At 52.5% G+C, this 13379-nt stretch overlaps 4 protein-coding genes across 4 annotated transcripts; 1 reads left to right on the top strand and 3 right to left on the bottom strand.

Moving 5' to 3' along the window:
- Positions 1-738: 738 nt before the first annotated feature.
- Positions 739-2286, bottom strand: C8A04DRAFT_26724 (uncharacterized protein; the record flags this gene model as incomplete). Its single annotated transcript, XM_062780025.1, has 4 exons — positions 739-1370; positions 1439-1841; positions 1926-1983; positions 2057-2286. 4 exons carry the CDS (start codon positions 2284-2286, stop codon positions 739-741), a joined length of 1323 nt encoding a protein of 440 aa, XP_062638842.1.
- Positions 2287-2704: 418 nt separating this feature from the next.
- Positions 2705-3908, bottom strand: C8A04DRAFT_26723 (uncharacterized protein; the record flags this gene model as incomplete). The annotated part of the gene is made up of 3 exons (XM_062780024.1): positions 2705-2832; positions 2901-3336; positions 3432-3908. 3 exons carry the CDS (start codon positions 3906-3908, stop codon positions 2705-2707), a joined length of 1041 nt encoding a protein of 346 aa, XP_062638841.1.
- Positions 3909-4916: 1008 nt separating this feature from the next.
- C8A04DRAFT_35744 (uncharacterized protein) lies at positions 4917-6032 on the top strand (the record flags this gene model as incomplete). Its single annotated transcript, XM_062783280.1, has 4 exons — positions 4917-4934; positions 5054-5130; positions 5504-5765; positions 5874-6032. The coding sequence occupies 4 exons, from the start codon at positions 4917-4919 to the stop codon at positions 6030-6032; spliced, it is 516 nt and encodes a 171-aa protein (XP_062638840.1).
- A 3615-nt stretch (positions 6033-9647) lies between these two features.
- Positions 9648-11032, bottom strand: C8A04DRAFT_35743 (uncharacterized protein; the record flags this gene model as incomplete). Its single annotated transcript, XM_062783279.1, has 3 exons — positions 9648-10276; positions 10344-10673; positions 10735-11032. The coding sequence occupies 3 exons, from the start codon at positions 11030-11032 to the stop codon at positions 9648-9650; spliced, it is 1257 nt and encodes a 418-aa protein (XP_062638839.1).
- Between the last annotated feature and the right edge of the window lie 2347 nt (positions 11033-13379).

Below are 13379 nucleotides of genomic sequence, written 5' to 3'. Positions count from 1 at the left end.
AAGTGATAGATGTGGCACTGGTTGATGGTGTTCAATATACGAGCCCGGAACGAAACGGGGGATGGATGTCTTATAATTAGAGATTTCAGCTGCGAGTTTGGTGGCTACGACGGGACGGTCGTCTGCTTTTAGTTGTTGAACCCTTTATCGCCGGCCGGATCACATGACTTGCCTCCTATGGACAGATACAACACAAACACGGTCATGGTAATCTCTGTCACTGGATAGCCTGGTCTGATGATGTTCTCAGCTGTGGTTTTTGATAAAGAGTGGTTGTCACATGTACGGACTGTCAAGTGGTTTGATGGAATATAAGGACAAAGAAGCGAGGTCACAGCATCATTAACACTGTGCATATGAATAGGGATATGACACCAAAGGGCGACACCAAATGAGGAGGAACGGGTAACAGCAGACCAAAATCCTGGGCCATAGTACCGGCCTTCATTACAATGCGTTGAAGATGAAAATCAGTGAGTCGGATCGCGGTATGGTATCTATTAATTGCATTATACAGCCACATTATACGGCACCAATCTCTGTTATTCTTTATTTCTACAGCATTTCAAAAGGATAGCATAATTGATCGTGTTCCTTCCATTGCCAAGCCAACCTAGACACCCATGACCTAACCCAGGCTGTTATAACATTGGTTGTTGTTTTTTTCTTTTTTTCCTTTGCTTTTTACTCACGTATCCAATTCTTCCCTCCTTGTCCGTTGCTTTTGTCCTTGCCTCATCAAGGCCCGTAGCGTTTAGTCACCCTACGACGAGGTAGGAAATCACGCCCAGTTGGAGGAAAATACTCCTCCGTCTGATACGGTTGACCCATGTACGGCGCCGATTGTGGTGAGTGTTCGACATATGTCTCTGGGTGGGATGGGTGTGCCATGTATGTGTACGGTCGAGAACCATAGTAACTGCCCATTGGTGTTCCTGCCGGCGATACTGGAGGCTGGGCTTCAATATAAGCCTCCGGTTCTATGGCACTATGTCCCCCGGCAGATGACCGATCTCGTGATCGACCGTATCCATCGTCGCGACGGCGAGAAGGCTGGGGACGAGAACGGGAACGAGGGCGGGAACGAGAAGGTAGAGGTGGAGGAGTAATGACCAACTCGGAGCGCTCGTTCACTTCAGATAACGCTTGTTGGCGAGGTTTGACAATCATCTGGCGGTCCTTGGTACTGGCGTGCCCGTCCGAAGATTTTGATTTCGTTTTGGTCGCCTTGGCCTTCTTGGATTCTACGCGCTTCATGGCAGTGTCGTGTCTGATCTTGTCCATCGACTGGTCTCGGCTCGGTATGAACCCCAGTTCTCTCATGTTTCTTGTGGAAAGGGGTAGCGCCAAAGGCATGTCAAATTCATGTTCTTTTATTATAGCATTAATTATCACGCTCATGTTTTGACACGTGGTGTAACGCTGAGTCGTCACTTACTATAGTCAACAACCTCCTGAATTGCACTCTTATCGATGATCCAGTTTCTTTCTCGAGTCTTGATCTTATCGTCTGGGATGCACAGAACCAAGGTCCCGCTTTGTTTGTGCTGTAAGTAATGGTCCTCCTCCGCGAAGCTTTTGATAGTGCCTCCAAACACGGTTCTCTGCCAGTTGCGGCCCCAATAGGTTAGGCCACGGTCGTCAAATTCCCGGAGCTCGTCCTCGTAGAACGGGGACTTGTCTTGCCCAGGAAGGTGGAAGACAAAGTAGTCAATAAGTTGACCGGCAGTCATAGTTACCATGTCAAACATAAGACCGTAGTAAGCGTCGCTACTTTGTTTCGACTCTTCGCCGCTTACCGCTTTCCTAGCCGTGTTGGATTGGACAATATAGTTCATCATCTACCATGAGTCAATAAAGAATTGATCATTTCGGGGTTTTATCAACCCGAATCAACACGATTCACCGGGAATTCGTCCACTTACGCTTTTGTTGAACGCCAACTCCCCCGCGTCACGCTCCTTGCTGGTCGGGCGGAAGAATCTAAAAATGACCGGTGCTTTCTGATCAGCCGCAAATCTGAGGGTAATCCCGACGTTTCCAAACTGTAACCCACTTACGCATTTCTTCCTCAGTCGTGGGCATCCAGGAGAGAAAACGGCCTTCCTCGCCCTTCGACTCCAAAATCGACCAGCACAGGCTGGTGAGGGCGCGAATACTGACGCCGCTGTTCAGCAACGATATTGCACAATTATATACATCGTCCGCGGCCTTATTTAGAGGATCCTCTTCCATGCCGGCTGTACTTCCGTGGGAGGTTTCATCTCCCCACTGGCTTGGTGACATAGCTTTTGAGCTGATCTTGGTTGTTTTTATCATTGAGGATAGTGTAGACCGTGCTGATACCGCCTGGTTGCTTGGTGATCAGGAAGTATTCATTTCTTCGTTTTTGAGCGTGGACCGGATATGGTATCCTTTAGGAAGAAAAGAGACTAAATCCAGTTAATCCCCCATCTTTGGTTATAAATGGGCATCGCAGTTCGCCCGACCAGCCCCATGATGGTCTAAACTGTGGTGTGACTCGGTAGGGAACAAAGGGTTCAAGATATTTGTCGGTCACACGCACGACCTTGCCAGTCGGTCAGCGCCATGACAAAGAAGCCAGTCACCCGACTTTGAGATGTAAGTAGGCAACATCGGGGCATGATCACCACTAAGCCCCAGTTATACTAGTTGCTTCAAAAAATTCCACTATCCTTCCTCACTAAAGGCCCCACGTCCATGCCTTACAGTTATGAAAGTGCGCCTTCTGTCCATGAACAGCCCAATATATATTCTGCTCGACTTCTTCTTCCAACAGAGGGATATTCTTGAGAAACCTCGGCACCCACTCTGTATCTCTGTCAATGATCATTCCAAGAAAACGAAAAAAAGAAGGAGAAAGAAATCAGAAGGCTTACCCAGATCGCTGCGATCCACCAGCGGATCCGTCTCGGTACCATCCCAGCGATTAAAAAGCAGAATAATCTTAGTAAAATCCACCTTCCTCGCCCCCAAAGGGCCTCGACTATCCCCCCTTCTACCATCCCCCGCACCAATATCCTTCTCAAACCACAACACTCCGCACTGCCAATTATTCATGGGATGGCCTGGCGTCTTCAATGAGACAAGCGTACCCTGAAACACTGCTTGATCCCACATCTGGTCCAGACCTTTCGGGAGGAGCCGCTGCTTAAGGGGGTTTGGAGGGGAGTGCTCCCGCAGATATTTAATAAAGCAGTACACCAGTCCGTGGGCCAAGGTAAGGACCAGCTCAATTATGAAGCGGGGGTAGGCGTCGCGCCTGTCGGCGCTGGTTGGGGAGTAGCGTTTGGCTTCGATCATGGCGACGACCATCTGAATTGTTAGTGCATGACATAGTAAGAGGATGAAGGGGGAGGAGGGAGGAAGAAAGGAATAAGGAAGGAAGGAAAAGGACCCAGGGAACTCACAAAGTTACTCACAAACACCTCATTCCAACCTGAACCCTTTCCCTCCTCATCCCCATCGCCCTCCCCATAAACACCCGTCTCCCAGGGATTAGCCTGCCCCCTAAACCCCTCATCTAGCCTCCCTCCCTCCCACAAAACGACGCTCACCCCTTCCTCCCGTAAGGCCCCCATAAACCCCTCCTCCGCCATTTTCATCCTTTCCAACTGCTTTGTCGACCAGTCCTCATCCTCACCGCCCTGCGGGCCGTACCACGCTTCCTCAGCCAATGCCCCCGCCCAATGCAGCCCCGACGGACCCTCGTTGGAAGTTACGAGTGCCAGAGCACATGTCATGGCATGGTAGACTGCGGCGTGACGGATATCGTTGGTCAGGAGGGGTGTGGGCGCTCGTGAGACTGGGTCTGTGGGCCGGAACTGGGAGATTTGCGTCTCGGGAGAGAAGGCGCGGAGGATGCGGATGGGGGGTGGGGTGTCCATTATTTGGTATTTGTCTTCGCTAGATGGATTAGCAGCCCCGGTTTCCCGCGAGTGGGAAGTGTTGTTAGGCTGCCGTCTGGAAAACCTTGAGCGCAGCCAGTCTCCATCTCGTCGTTCGTGGAGAACTGGAACCGTTGTTTGCTTGGGACATTATTTTGTTTTGGCCCTCGTTATGCTGCTGGAAGCTGATCTTGTTCTCGTTCTGCGAGCCTAATTATAATGCAAAAGGTCAGGAGCGGAATAAAGAAAAGGGGTTTCGCTAGCATAGTTCATCGGCGGGCTAGTCAATCTGAGCGGTGTATTGTGAGAAAATATCCACGATTCAACCGCCACGGGGAGGCCACCATCTTTAAGCTCCGCATAAACCGCACCACAAACATCTGGAATGGACTAAGGCAACAAATATACAGCTCTCATGCGCCAGATACAGGCGCGCGGCTCAAAGACACGGCTCACGCCGGGTCCTCAAAGGCGTCACATGTCAACAGTGTGAGACACAAAGGTGCATGGTAAGATGTTGGTTTGTTTCAAGTTTCCATTGTTTGCATCTCAAGTTATCCTATTGAATGAATGAACACATACCGACGATTTGAGTATCAAAGGGCAGGCTAGTAATTGGTTTTGACTCCAGGATTGGATAATTGTCGAGGAAGTTCACGCTCCGGCCCGGTTCCAAGCCAAGAATGTCTCCAGAAGTTGAGCCGTCCTGCTACAAAACTGGGATTCTAAACCATATCAGTTCAAATTCATTGAATAAACCATTGTACGTCTGAGGCAGGCCGAAAACAGCAGGCACGGCCGGTGAAGTTGGAGAAGTCGCGTGTAAGTCGGGACCCACTCACGCCACTTTTACTTGGCGTCAGGGTTAGGGTTGTCTCTTGTCAACCCAAGTTCTGCGCATCACGCCATTGTGCCGCATTCCTGGATTCAGAGACACCAAACCAACATCATCTCACTCACACCTCACGCTGAGTACGACTCGGGTCTGCAGCCCACCAGCCAGCCATGATGGCGTCGATGCTTGAGGTATGATTTCATGAGCGATTCTACGAGTTTTATGAGTTTGCGTTTGCGCTTGCACTTGCACCCGCGCTCTGATGAATGACCAGCTGATGTGTTTTGCCGCTGTTTGCACCGTTTTATAGGCCCTCCACCCGCATCCTGAAGACCACCTTCACCTGCGCCTGCATCGGGCCCGGTCTGTGGTCTTGACCACCCAAGAGTAAGATCTTGTGATTTTTTTGTCGTTATTTCCATCTTTTGTCCAACTTTCGGTGTCCCGGCAGTGAGACCCGGCCGAGACCGGGCCGGCACGTGAGCGCCGGCGGCAAGAGACCGTTCCATCGGCCGGGCCCCTCATCCCGTCGTATCATCGGCCTCGGCGGGCATCTCGTCTCTTCTGCGCAGTTTCATTTAGTTCAGTTTTCATCGCATCTCGTCACCCTTTTCCCTTCACCTCATTCCAATTCCCTTCATGCCACCAGCTCACTCATCCTCATCACACGCATCGATTATACCTCACCATGTTTCATCTCACTTCCATCACCTCACCTCATATTCTCTCACACCTGACCCTAAGCAACTAACCTCCACAGACTCGTCGAAATCCGCGCCGCCCAACGCACTTTCGAAGGCGCCTACATGCGCACCGCCCTCTCCCAATTCTCCTTCGCCCTTGTCGTGCTTAAGATCTTCACCTCCGAGTTCTACCCCCTTGGCGCCCTACTAGCCTGCTACGGCGCCGCCGTGCTCCTCGTCGCCGTCTATCGTCGCTACGAGGGCAACCGGCAGTTCTTTGATAGCGAGGAGGCTGATTCTTCTTCCTCTTCTTCTGCTTCTTCCGATGGAGAAGGAGAGGTGAGAGTTGAAGGAGGGCAGGAAGAGCAGGAGGAGGAGGAAGACGAGGAAGGGGGGTTGGAGATTAGACAGGCGAGGGACGAAGGGGCGTTGAGGAGGCGATTACAGCATGAACAGCGGCAGCGGCGACGGAGTAGTGGGAGGGTGCCACAGATGGTGGTCAAGAAGAAGTTTAGGACGAGTGGGAATAGTGTCGGGTTGCTGGTTGGGTTGAGCCTGGTGAGCTATGTTGCGATGATAGTGTTGTTATGGAATTTGGTTGAGTAATTAGCGCTGAGTATCGTTACCTCTTTTTCACCAAACATTCCACTCCTTCGGGCGACCATGACTTGCTTGTCGTGTTACATGGTCCCGCTCAAACGATCAATTTGATCCCACATTCTCTCAATACCCGAGTCTCTCTATACACATAAACTCTTGCTCAACTCCCCAACAAATCCCCTCTTTTCTCTTTCCACGTTGTACCCCCATCCAAAACCCCACCAATCCAATCCAATCCAATCCAACTTCCACAACCCGGCTCCCCGGACAAACCAACAAGGTCCAAGAAGCCCCTAAGCAATGCTTACCCCAACTCCCCAGAACCGCCCGCATCCCCCGCACCCGCACCACGCCCACAAACCCACAACCCACGCTCCCGCACCCGCATCCCAGCTCGCATCCCATCCACGCCTCTCGGCTTTAACCAACGCCAGCCGCCCGCGCCCTGTGCCTCCGCCCTGCGCTTCAGCTCATCCACACCTCCTTATTTTTTTCCACAATAGTGTATAACCCGACCGCCACCTAGGAGCGTTTACACCCCCCCTTCAACCCACGTATGTACTACATAGTACGTACACTAGTACAGCGTACACGCACACGCTCTCCGCATCCAGGGGTACGTCAGCCCCCATCGCCTACCTGCAACTTACCCACCCACCCACCGGCCTGCAGGCCACAAACAAAAAGACAAGGCGGAAAATAAGCTCGCGCGCCCCATAGATACAGGGAGGAAAACTCCCATAGGCCCAGGACGCTGGGTTGGGTATCATTGACGAGGAAGGACATGGGGTCGTTGTGGAACATGAGCTTTTTGAGATGTACGTATGCTTGAACCGATTGATTATTATTCTTCCTTTTGTCTGGCTTGGCCTAGCTTGGCTTCAGCTCGGTGATGCCCAATGTTCAACGCTCCGCGCCTCTCAGCTCAGTGGTTTTGTTCTCTTTCTCTCAAGACATACGTAGCCAACAGTAGTCTCAGTCTCGGGTTCGGGACCGAGGTGGTCTAAGTGTAGTGTAAAGCGTTTCCATTCTGCGTTTAAGGGGGGCAATAAATAAAAGAAAGAGGACCGTGCGCGTCACGCGATGCTTCGGAGCGCTTTTTCTTTTCTTACTAACCCTTTTCTAATTTCCTCTCTATTTTAGTTACTAATGAATAATTATAATTAGAGCCTGTGTCTGATCACTGATTATCTGCGAACAAGATACAAAAATAACGATATGAAGGGGTAAAGTTAACTTGGGATTCATGCCGGGTGAGAGACGTTCCGGTTGCAGGGTCCTCTTCTTCCCCGTCAACACAACGTCCTTGCGTTCAGGGGTCCCGGAGTTTTTTTTACAGGTTCCTCCCGCTCAGGGTCGTTGTGCCCTTTGCTTGCACAAGTAGGCGGCAAAGACCTTCAACTCTAGCAGGGTACTTCGTCCCGCAAGGGACTTGTTTGGAAAACGAATTATTTGTCCTCTGCAGTCCGAGTGTCTATAATGTAACCGAACAAAACAAAGACGGCCAAAGCCACGCACCCGAGCGGGAATCCGCCCGTTAAAGTATGACTTGCATGTTTCCGAGTGTCAAGGGGGTTCAATTTCAATGCTGCTGCGAGAGAAATACACTATATTTCTCCGAGGTTACATTCGGGTACTCCTGACACTGCCAGGGGGCTCTCTCTTACATTCTGCTAGAGGGTTTTGTAACAGGACACCCGAAACGGAACGGGCTACAACTTTTTTATGACTAGAAGATATCTAGTATCTTTGCTACTCAACATAGATAAATTATTACCCTTCCCACGACGAATTATTGTTAGAGATGCACGGACGCCCTAGCACAACACATGCAGGGGAATCGGAACCCGGCCTCATCAGGTACCACCACATAAAAGATAGGCAGGAGCAATTTTCTCCCAAGAGGTGTGGGTGGAAGATGCCGAATGCCCGGCGTTACTTAGCAAGAAAATGGTTTATAATTGGAAGCATGCATGTTGAAAGTCTGGGGTGCAGCATACGGGTGGTTGGGTGCAGACTGCTTGGTTGTGAATGTGTCCGAGCCATAGGCCCGCAATTCTTTGCCGTTGATATTCCCCAACGGCTAGGGGTTCAAATGACATTAGTGCAGAATTACTAGTCTACAATTAGGCTGTAAGGTCCAATGCAACGAAGGGCGAGACATAAGCTGAGATTATCATTTCGCATCAGCTGGAGGGACGAGGAACTGATATCATTGAACGGAAAGCATTGTTGTAGCGGTTTCAGGACCCTGATTTCCCACTATCTCTCTAACCTCTGGCATGAGGGCCATTAGTCCCCATGTCATTCCCAGGCCCAATACCATTTTATTAGACCGAAATACAGATAAAATACAGATGAAGACAGAAAGCATGCAGAGAAGACTAGAAAGGAGAGCATGTCGTGAACCGCCCAAAGCCAAAAAACACACCGCCATTTTTGCCTAGCCCATTGCAACCTTGGGGGAAGAAAAACATCCCACTTGGAAACCAAACAACAAAACATTGTAAGCAAAAAAACAAAAGAGGAGAAAAAGACAGATCAAGGAAATAAATTACCCGTGCTGTGTCGTTTTACAAGCCTCCGAGACCCGCAAAATGACCACCTCCTTCTATCCCACCTATCCCAAAAGTTTCATTGTAACATAGCCCATAATTTCGAAATCGCCCCGGCGGTGCTCTATACTCGTCAAGTCTTCCATCCGTGTCGTTGCGGAAGGTCGGCGGTGGCAGTCTCCACCTCCGGCGCCGTCGCGGTTCTGGCTCCACTTGTTCGGGCGTGTGCCGGTCTCCACCTGTTCGCCGAAGGCGGGAAAGGTGGGGATTGCCCTCCCGATCTCGCCCCGCGCCGTGCCGTGCCGTGCCGTCCCCGTTTCCTTGTTGAGCTTCGCGCTAGCCTCAGCGGAGCTCACTTGTGCGACCGATATGAAAAGCGGCAATTCCCCAGTGGAGCAATAGACAGGTTGCGAAGAAAGGGCTAGCGGGAAAGCGAAGAAAAACAGAAAGAAATGAAAAAAAAGGAAATTCATGGAGGAGCGCATTTCGTCAAAACGTTGGGCGCTTCGAAAAAAATTCCCCGACGAGGCCGGTCAAGATATTGAATGCCACTGTCATCCGACAAGTCGGGAACACGGGGGAACCGTCGTTTATCGGCCTCGCAGTGGCAGGCGGATCTCCTCCTCTTTTTCCCAGAGTGAGTTAGTTACGCAGACTCCACAGGGCCGCCCCTCCGTATACTGCCCAGTTCGTCTTCATTGAGGAGAAGCCACGATCGTTTTGGGCGGCGTGCAGCAGCAAACCAAACTTGACCGAGGCCAAACTCAAAGATTACCACGCCCCTTGTCGCAAATGTCCCAATCCGGTTCTTGGGCAACATTGTGCTCAGACTTCGTCCCGGATTCGAAAACTCGCGTCGTGCATGTTTTGCCCAATCCGGAAAACTCGTGGGACACCGCTGACAATTAAATACTCGGCCGGGGCACCAGAGCGGAGGGAAAGAGAAATTTCCGATTCCTGCGCAAGAGAGTCTCTCCAGCGAAAAGAGTGAAATGAGATCCGTCGATAACAGACACAGCAATTGACTCGGCACACCGGACAGAGAACCAGCGCGACGGTCTTGCGATTACCGCCCGTAATAAACGTTGGAGGGGTGCTGTCCATGCCCCGACGAGTGTTGTTCACCCGCCTCCCCATACCACCCGCCATATGCTTCACCCGGCTTTGAATACGAGTACGATTGCTGCCACGACGCATAACTCGACGGGGGTACGGCGCCCGCCGATAGAGAAACGTTTTGGTCCGGTGTCGTGCCGGGTACCGTCTCAATTCCAGGGATGGTAGTGGCAATCGGAGGCGAATACATATCGGCAGACACGGAGCTGGCTTTGCGATCGTAACCGCGGCCAGCATTGTGGCCAAGCTGTGAGATCGGAGGATACTGCTGGTGGCCGTTCATATTTTCGCCTCCAAACGACATGGACCTAGGAGGTGCAGGGTACGAGGACCACGCGATGTCGTCTCGTGATGACGGCTCAGAGCCCACAGATGCCGACCAAGTGGCGGAGTGAGACGGGCCATGAGGGGTGTAAGGTGAGAAAGCAGGTGTGATGGGCGAGTCGCCCGGGTACGACCGCCAAGCCCCATTCACGTCGCCCGGCTTGGAGGAGCTAGGGCTGGTGTCCGCCGACATCCAGTTGGACATTCCATGATGTCCGTACTCGTATCCCCGTGTGCTGGGTACACTCGAAGGTACTTGAACAAGGTTAGTGAGCCATCCTATGATGCGGTTTGTTCTGGTTCCAAGTAAGAGGGCGCTTACCTTTGGAGTCAGTCGAATGGCCATCGCTCCCAGTGGGCTTCATGGGCGGGGCCATGTTCTGGGCAGACGGCATCGTCAAGTGCGGGTAGGGTTGCTGTTGCCCATGGATATCGGACGGGATGCCCGGCTGCATGGAAGGTGATGAGGAGGCGGATGCGACTTTCGTGCTGGCGGAGGATCGTGACCCCGACTTCTGCCTCGTGTCCACGGGTGGCTGCTGATCTACGGGATAGAAGCTGCACTCTTTTTTCAAGCGAATGCAGTTTATGCAACGTCCTTGACCATCGTTCGGAGACGGAACGCACCGAATCTTCCGCCGACGACAATGACCTACAAATTCGTATTAGCCGCAAATCCACCAAAACTTCCGGAAACCCAACTCGATATTTACCGCATGCGACCGAAGTCCGGTGATAGCCCAGCTTGTTCCGCCGCCTTTCAGCGGAGGCATCTTGCCCAGCAGGGCCCGATTGTTGCGATGGGGATTGCTGTTGTGGGTGAACCTGTGATGGTCCGACGACTGATGTTGATATCGGCCGCCTCAGCTCCGCCCGATCCCTGGCATCAGGGTCCATCCCCGAGGATGAATGCGATGCCACCGTGTAGTTGGGCAAGTAGCCAGCTGATGGCATGTCCAGGTCAGCGCCGTTCGGCGGCGGGGGGTACTGGTAAGACATGATATCCGTCATGAGCTCTGTGCGTGCGCGTGGGACGGTGTGGGGTGTGGCAAGGCCGGTAGCTGTCCGAGGGGTCGAGGTTGGTTTTGAAGAAGGCTGAACGACAGCGGCCATACAAAAGGATTGCTCCTACGGCGTGCCGGATGGAGTCCCTAAGATGATGGAAAGGGTGCGTTTTCGGCGTCGTCCCGCAAGGGCCGAAAGGCTGCAGGGGGGTCGGAGGCCGCCGTGAAATGGCAGTGAGAAGATGGGAAATAATAAGAACAGTGAACCGCACCGCTCGATCAATCGTCTGATTATAAACCGAGTGTGTGCGTTGAGTCACGAAGCTTCTTCGACGGTCGCAGCGTTATGCCGCTCAGAATTCGACGCACAGGAATATGGCGAAGCCACCGTCAGCTTGAAATTCGTCGACGGGTCAAACCCACGGCAAATCGTGCTCCAGATATAAATGACCCCAGCAGATCTCTGAAAAGAAGAAAAGCTGAGCCAACCGACAAGCGAATCGTGGGGGTCTCTAGCCAATGGAAACACGCTCCTGCAGTTGATACTCAGGGGACGATCCGAGGAGAAAGATTCCGACTGGAGACTTAACCAGCCGTGACTTTTTGGCTTTTGAATGCACGCCCTGGATTTTAAGGTATGATGACCGGACGGACGAGTCTCGGGGGGCAAGGGGGGGGATGGCTATGTGGGGAGCTTTGCTGCAACGCACGACCACTCGAACCAAGTGGTGAATGCAATGGAACCAGAGGAACGAAAGGCGACTCCTGGCGGCCTCGTCGAGGGCTCGGCACACACCCCCAAAACTTTTGGAACCCGATCAAAGTGGTCGTGGGAAGCCTGAACAGGGGGATCCCGCGGCTACTGTTTTTGGAAGTCACTGTGCAACCTCGCAGTTGATTTCGCGCCAGCGTTCGCTCGAAATGCCGAAGTTGGTAAGTTTAGGGGCGCGGGGTGAGCTCGGGAGCCTTGATGTGCGGAAATGGGTCTATTGTGTCGTTTGACAGTTGCCGGTTGGCGTTTTCGGTGTGATGAGGTCCCAACTCCGAGTTGGCTTGGGGTAAACAATTGTCCCTTCAGTTCGGGTGGCAAGAGTCGGCCGTCAATCCTTGGGGCCGCTTCGGACCTTGCTAGCTTATGAGACTGGACACCGGATAGCTGTCCAAAAAGCTGAGGTCAGTGGACTCCAAACCCTTTTGGCTAATCGAGTCCGTTGGACGTCTGGTTGATTTGGCACTTTCTGGGCCGGGAACAAGAGTCGCGCTGATGATATTTTCGCAGTGGTGTGTCTTGAAAACGCTTCTCATCTACTACCAAGCTGTGTGATAAGCAGTTTGAGTTCCGCCCATTCAGCTGGTGGCCTCAACCTTTTCCCATCGACCGCAAGGACAAACACAATCGGCTCTGTGGAAAGTCTCGGTAGCGACGGGCGTGGCGGCGGCGTTTGGTGACGGGGGATTCGTTCAGCTTGGATGTGCCGGAAACGACTGACTGGTCCACGCAACAGAGGACAAATTCCAACGGTGGATTTTCTTTTCCCACGACGGTTGCGGGGTGTACAGAGTTTCCGTAAGTACACCGAGAAAGGGACGGAAATGTCAAACACCCCAGAGCCTTGTGCCTTCAAGGGGGCGGATATGACTTTTTTTCCCGGTTTCTCTGATGTTTCCTGATTCTCAAAGTCCCAAGTGCGGCCCTCTCTAACGAGCCCGGACCCGACCAGCCGGGACCTTCTGAAAACCTAGGGGAGTGGAAAGGATCCAGGTGACGGTGCAGTCGGGAGCGTGGCGTGCTATCGTGCGGCACCGTATCGGACTTGGGTCGTGGTGGTCGACCAGGAGTGGAACGATGGACACTTGCTCGAGGGTGGGCCGTTGCGAAAGAGGCGAGGCAAAGTGTCAAGAACGATATGGAAGGGACCAAAGAACTTTTAGGGGACGCTTGCTGTGTGAGGCGACGCAAGAGGGAGAGATGGATGGATGGTTGGCCGAGACCGGGCAGCGACCAGGGGAGGTTGGTCAATTAAAGGAAAGGGCATATATTAAAGGCTGCGACTTCCTCGAACTGTCTTTACTCTGCAGGAAGGACCAACGGCGGAGACAGAACAAGCGCAGCCGGACGTGGAAGGTACGGTGCCGCGAGGAGGGGCAGGTAATGCGGTGCCCAGACAATGACACGGCAGGAACGTAAGGCAGGCTTTCGGAACAACACCAACTGGATGAAAAGAAGGAGAGGGAAAAAAAGAACTCGGAATGTCAGGCAAAGGTGCTTGAATACTGGCAGCGAACACTTCCAAGTGCGGCCAGGCCTCCGGCGGGGGGGGGGGTCTAACATGGAAAAATAGCCACGACCTGCC

The sequence above is a fragment of the Dichotomopilus funicola genome (genome assembly GCF_033296635.1).
Source record: "Dichotomopilus funicola strain CBS 141.50 unplaced genomic scaffold C8A04scaffold_15, whole genome shotgun sequence".
Lineage (NCBI taxonomy): Eukaryota > Fungi > Ascomycota > Sordariomycetes > Sordariales > Chaetomiaceae > Dichotomopilus > Dichotomopilus funicola.
This window is presented reverse-complemented; position numbering and strand designations above follow the sequence as displayed.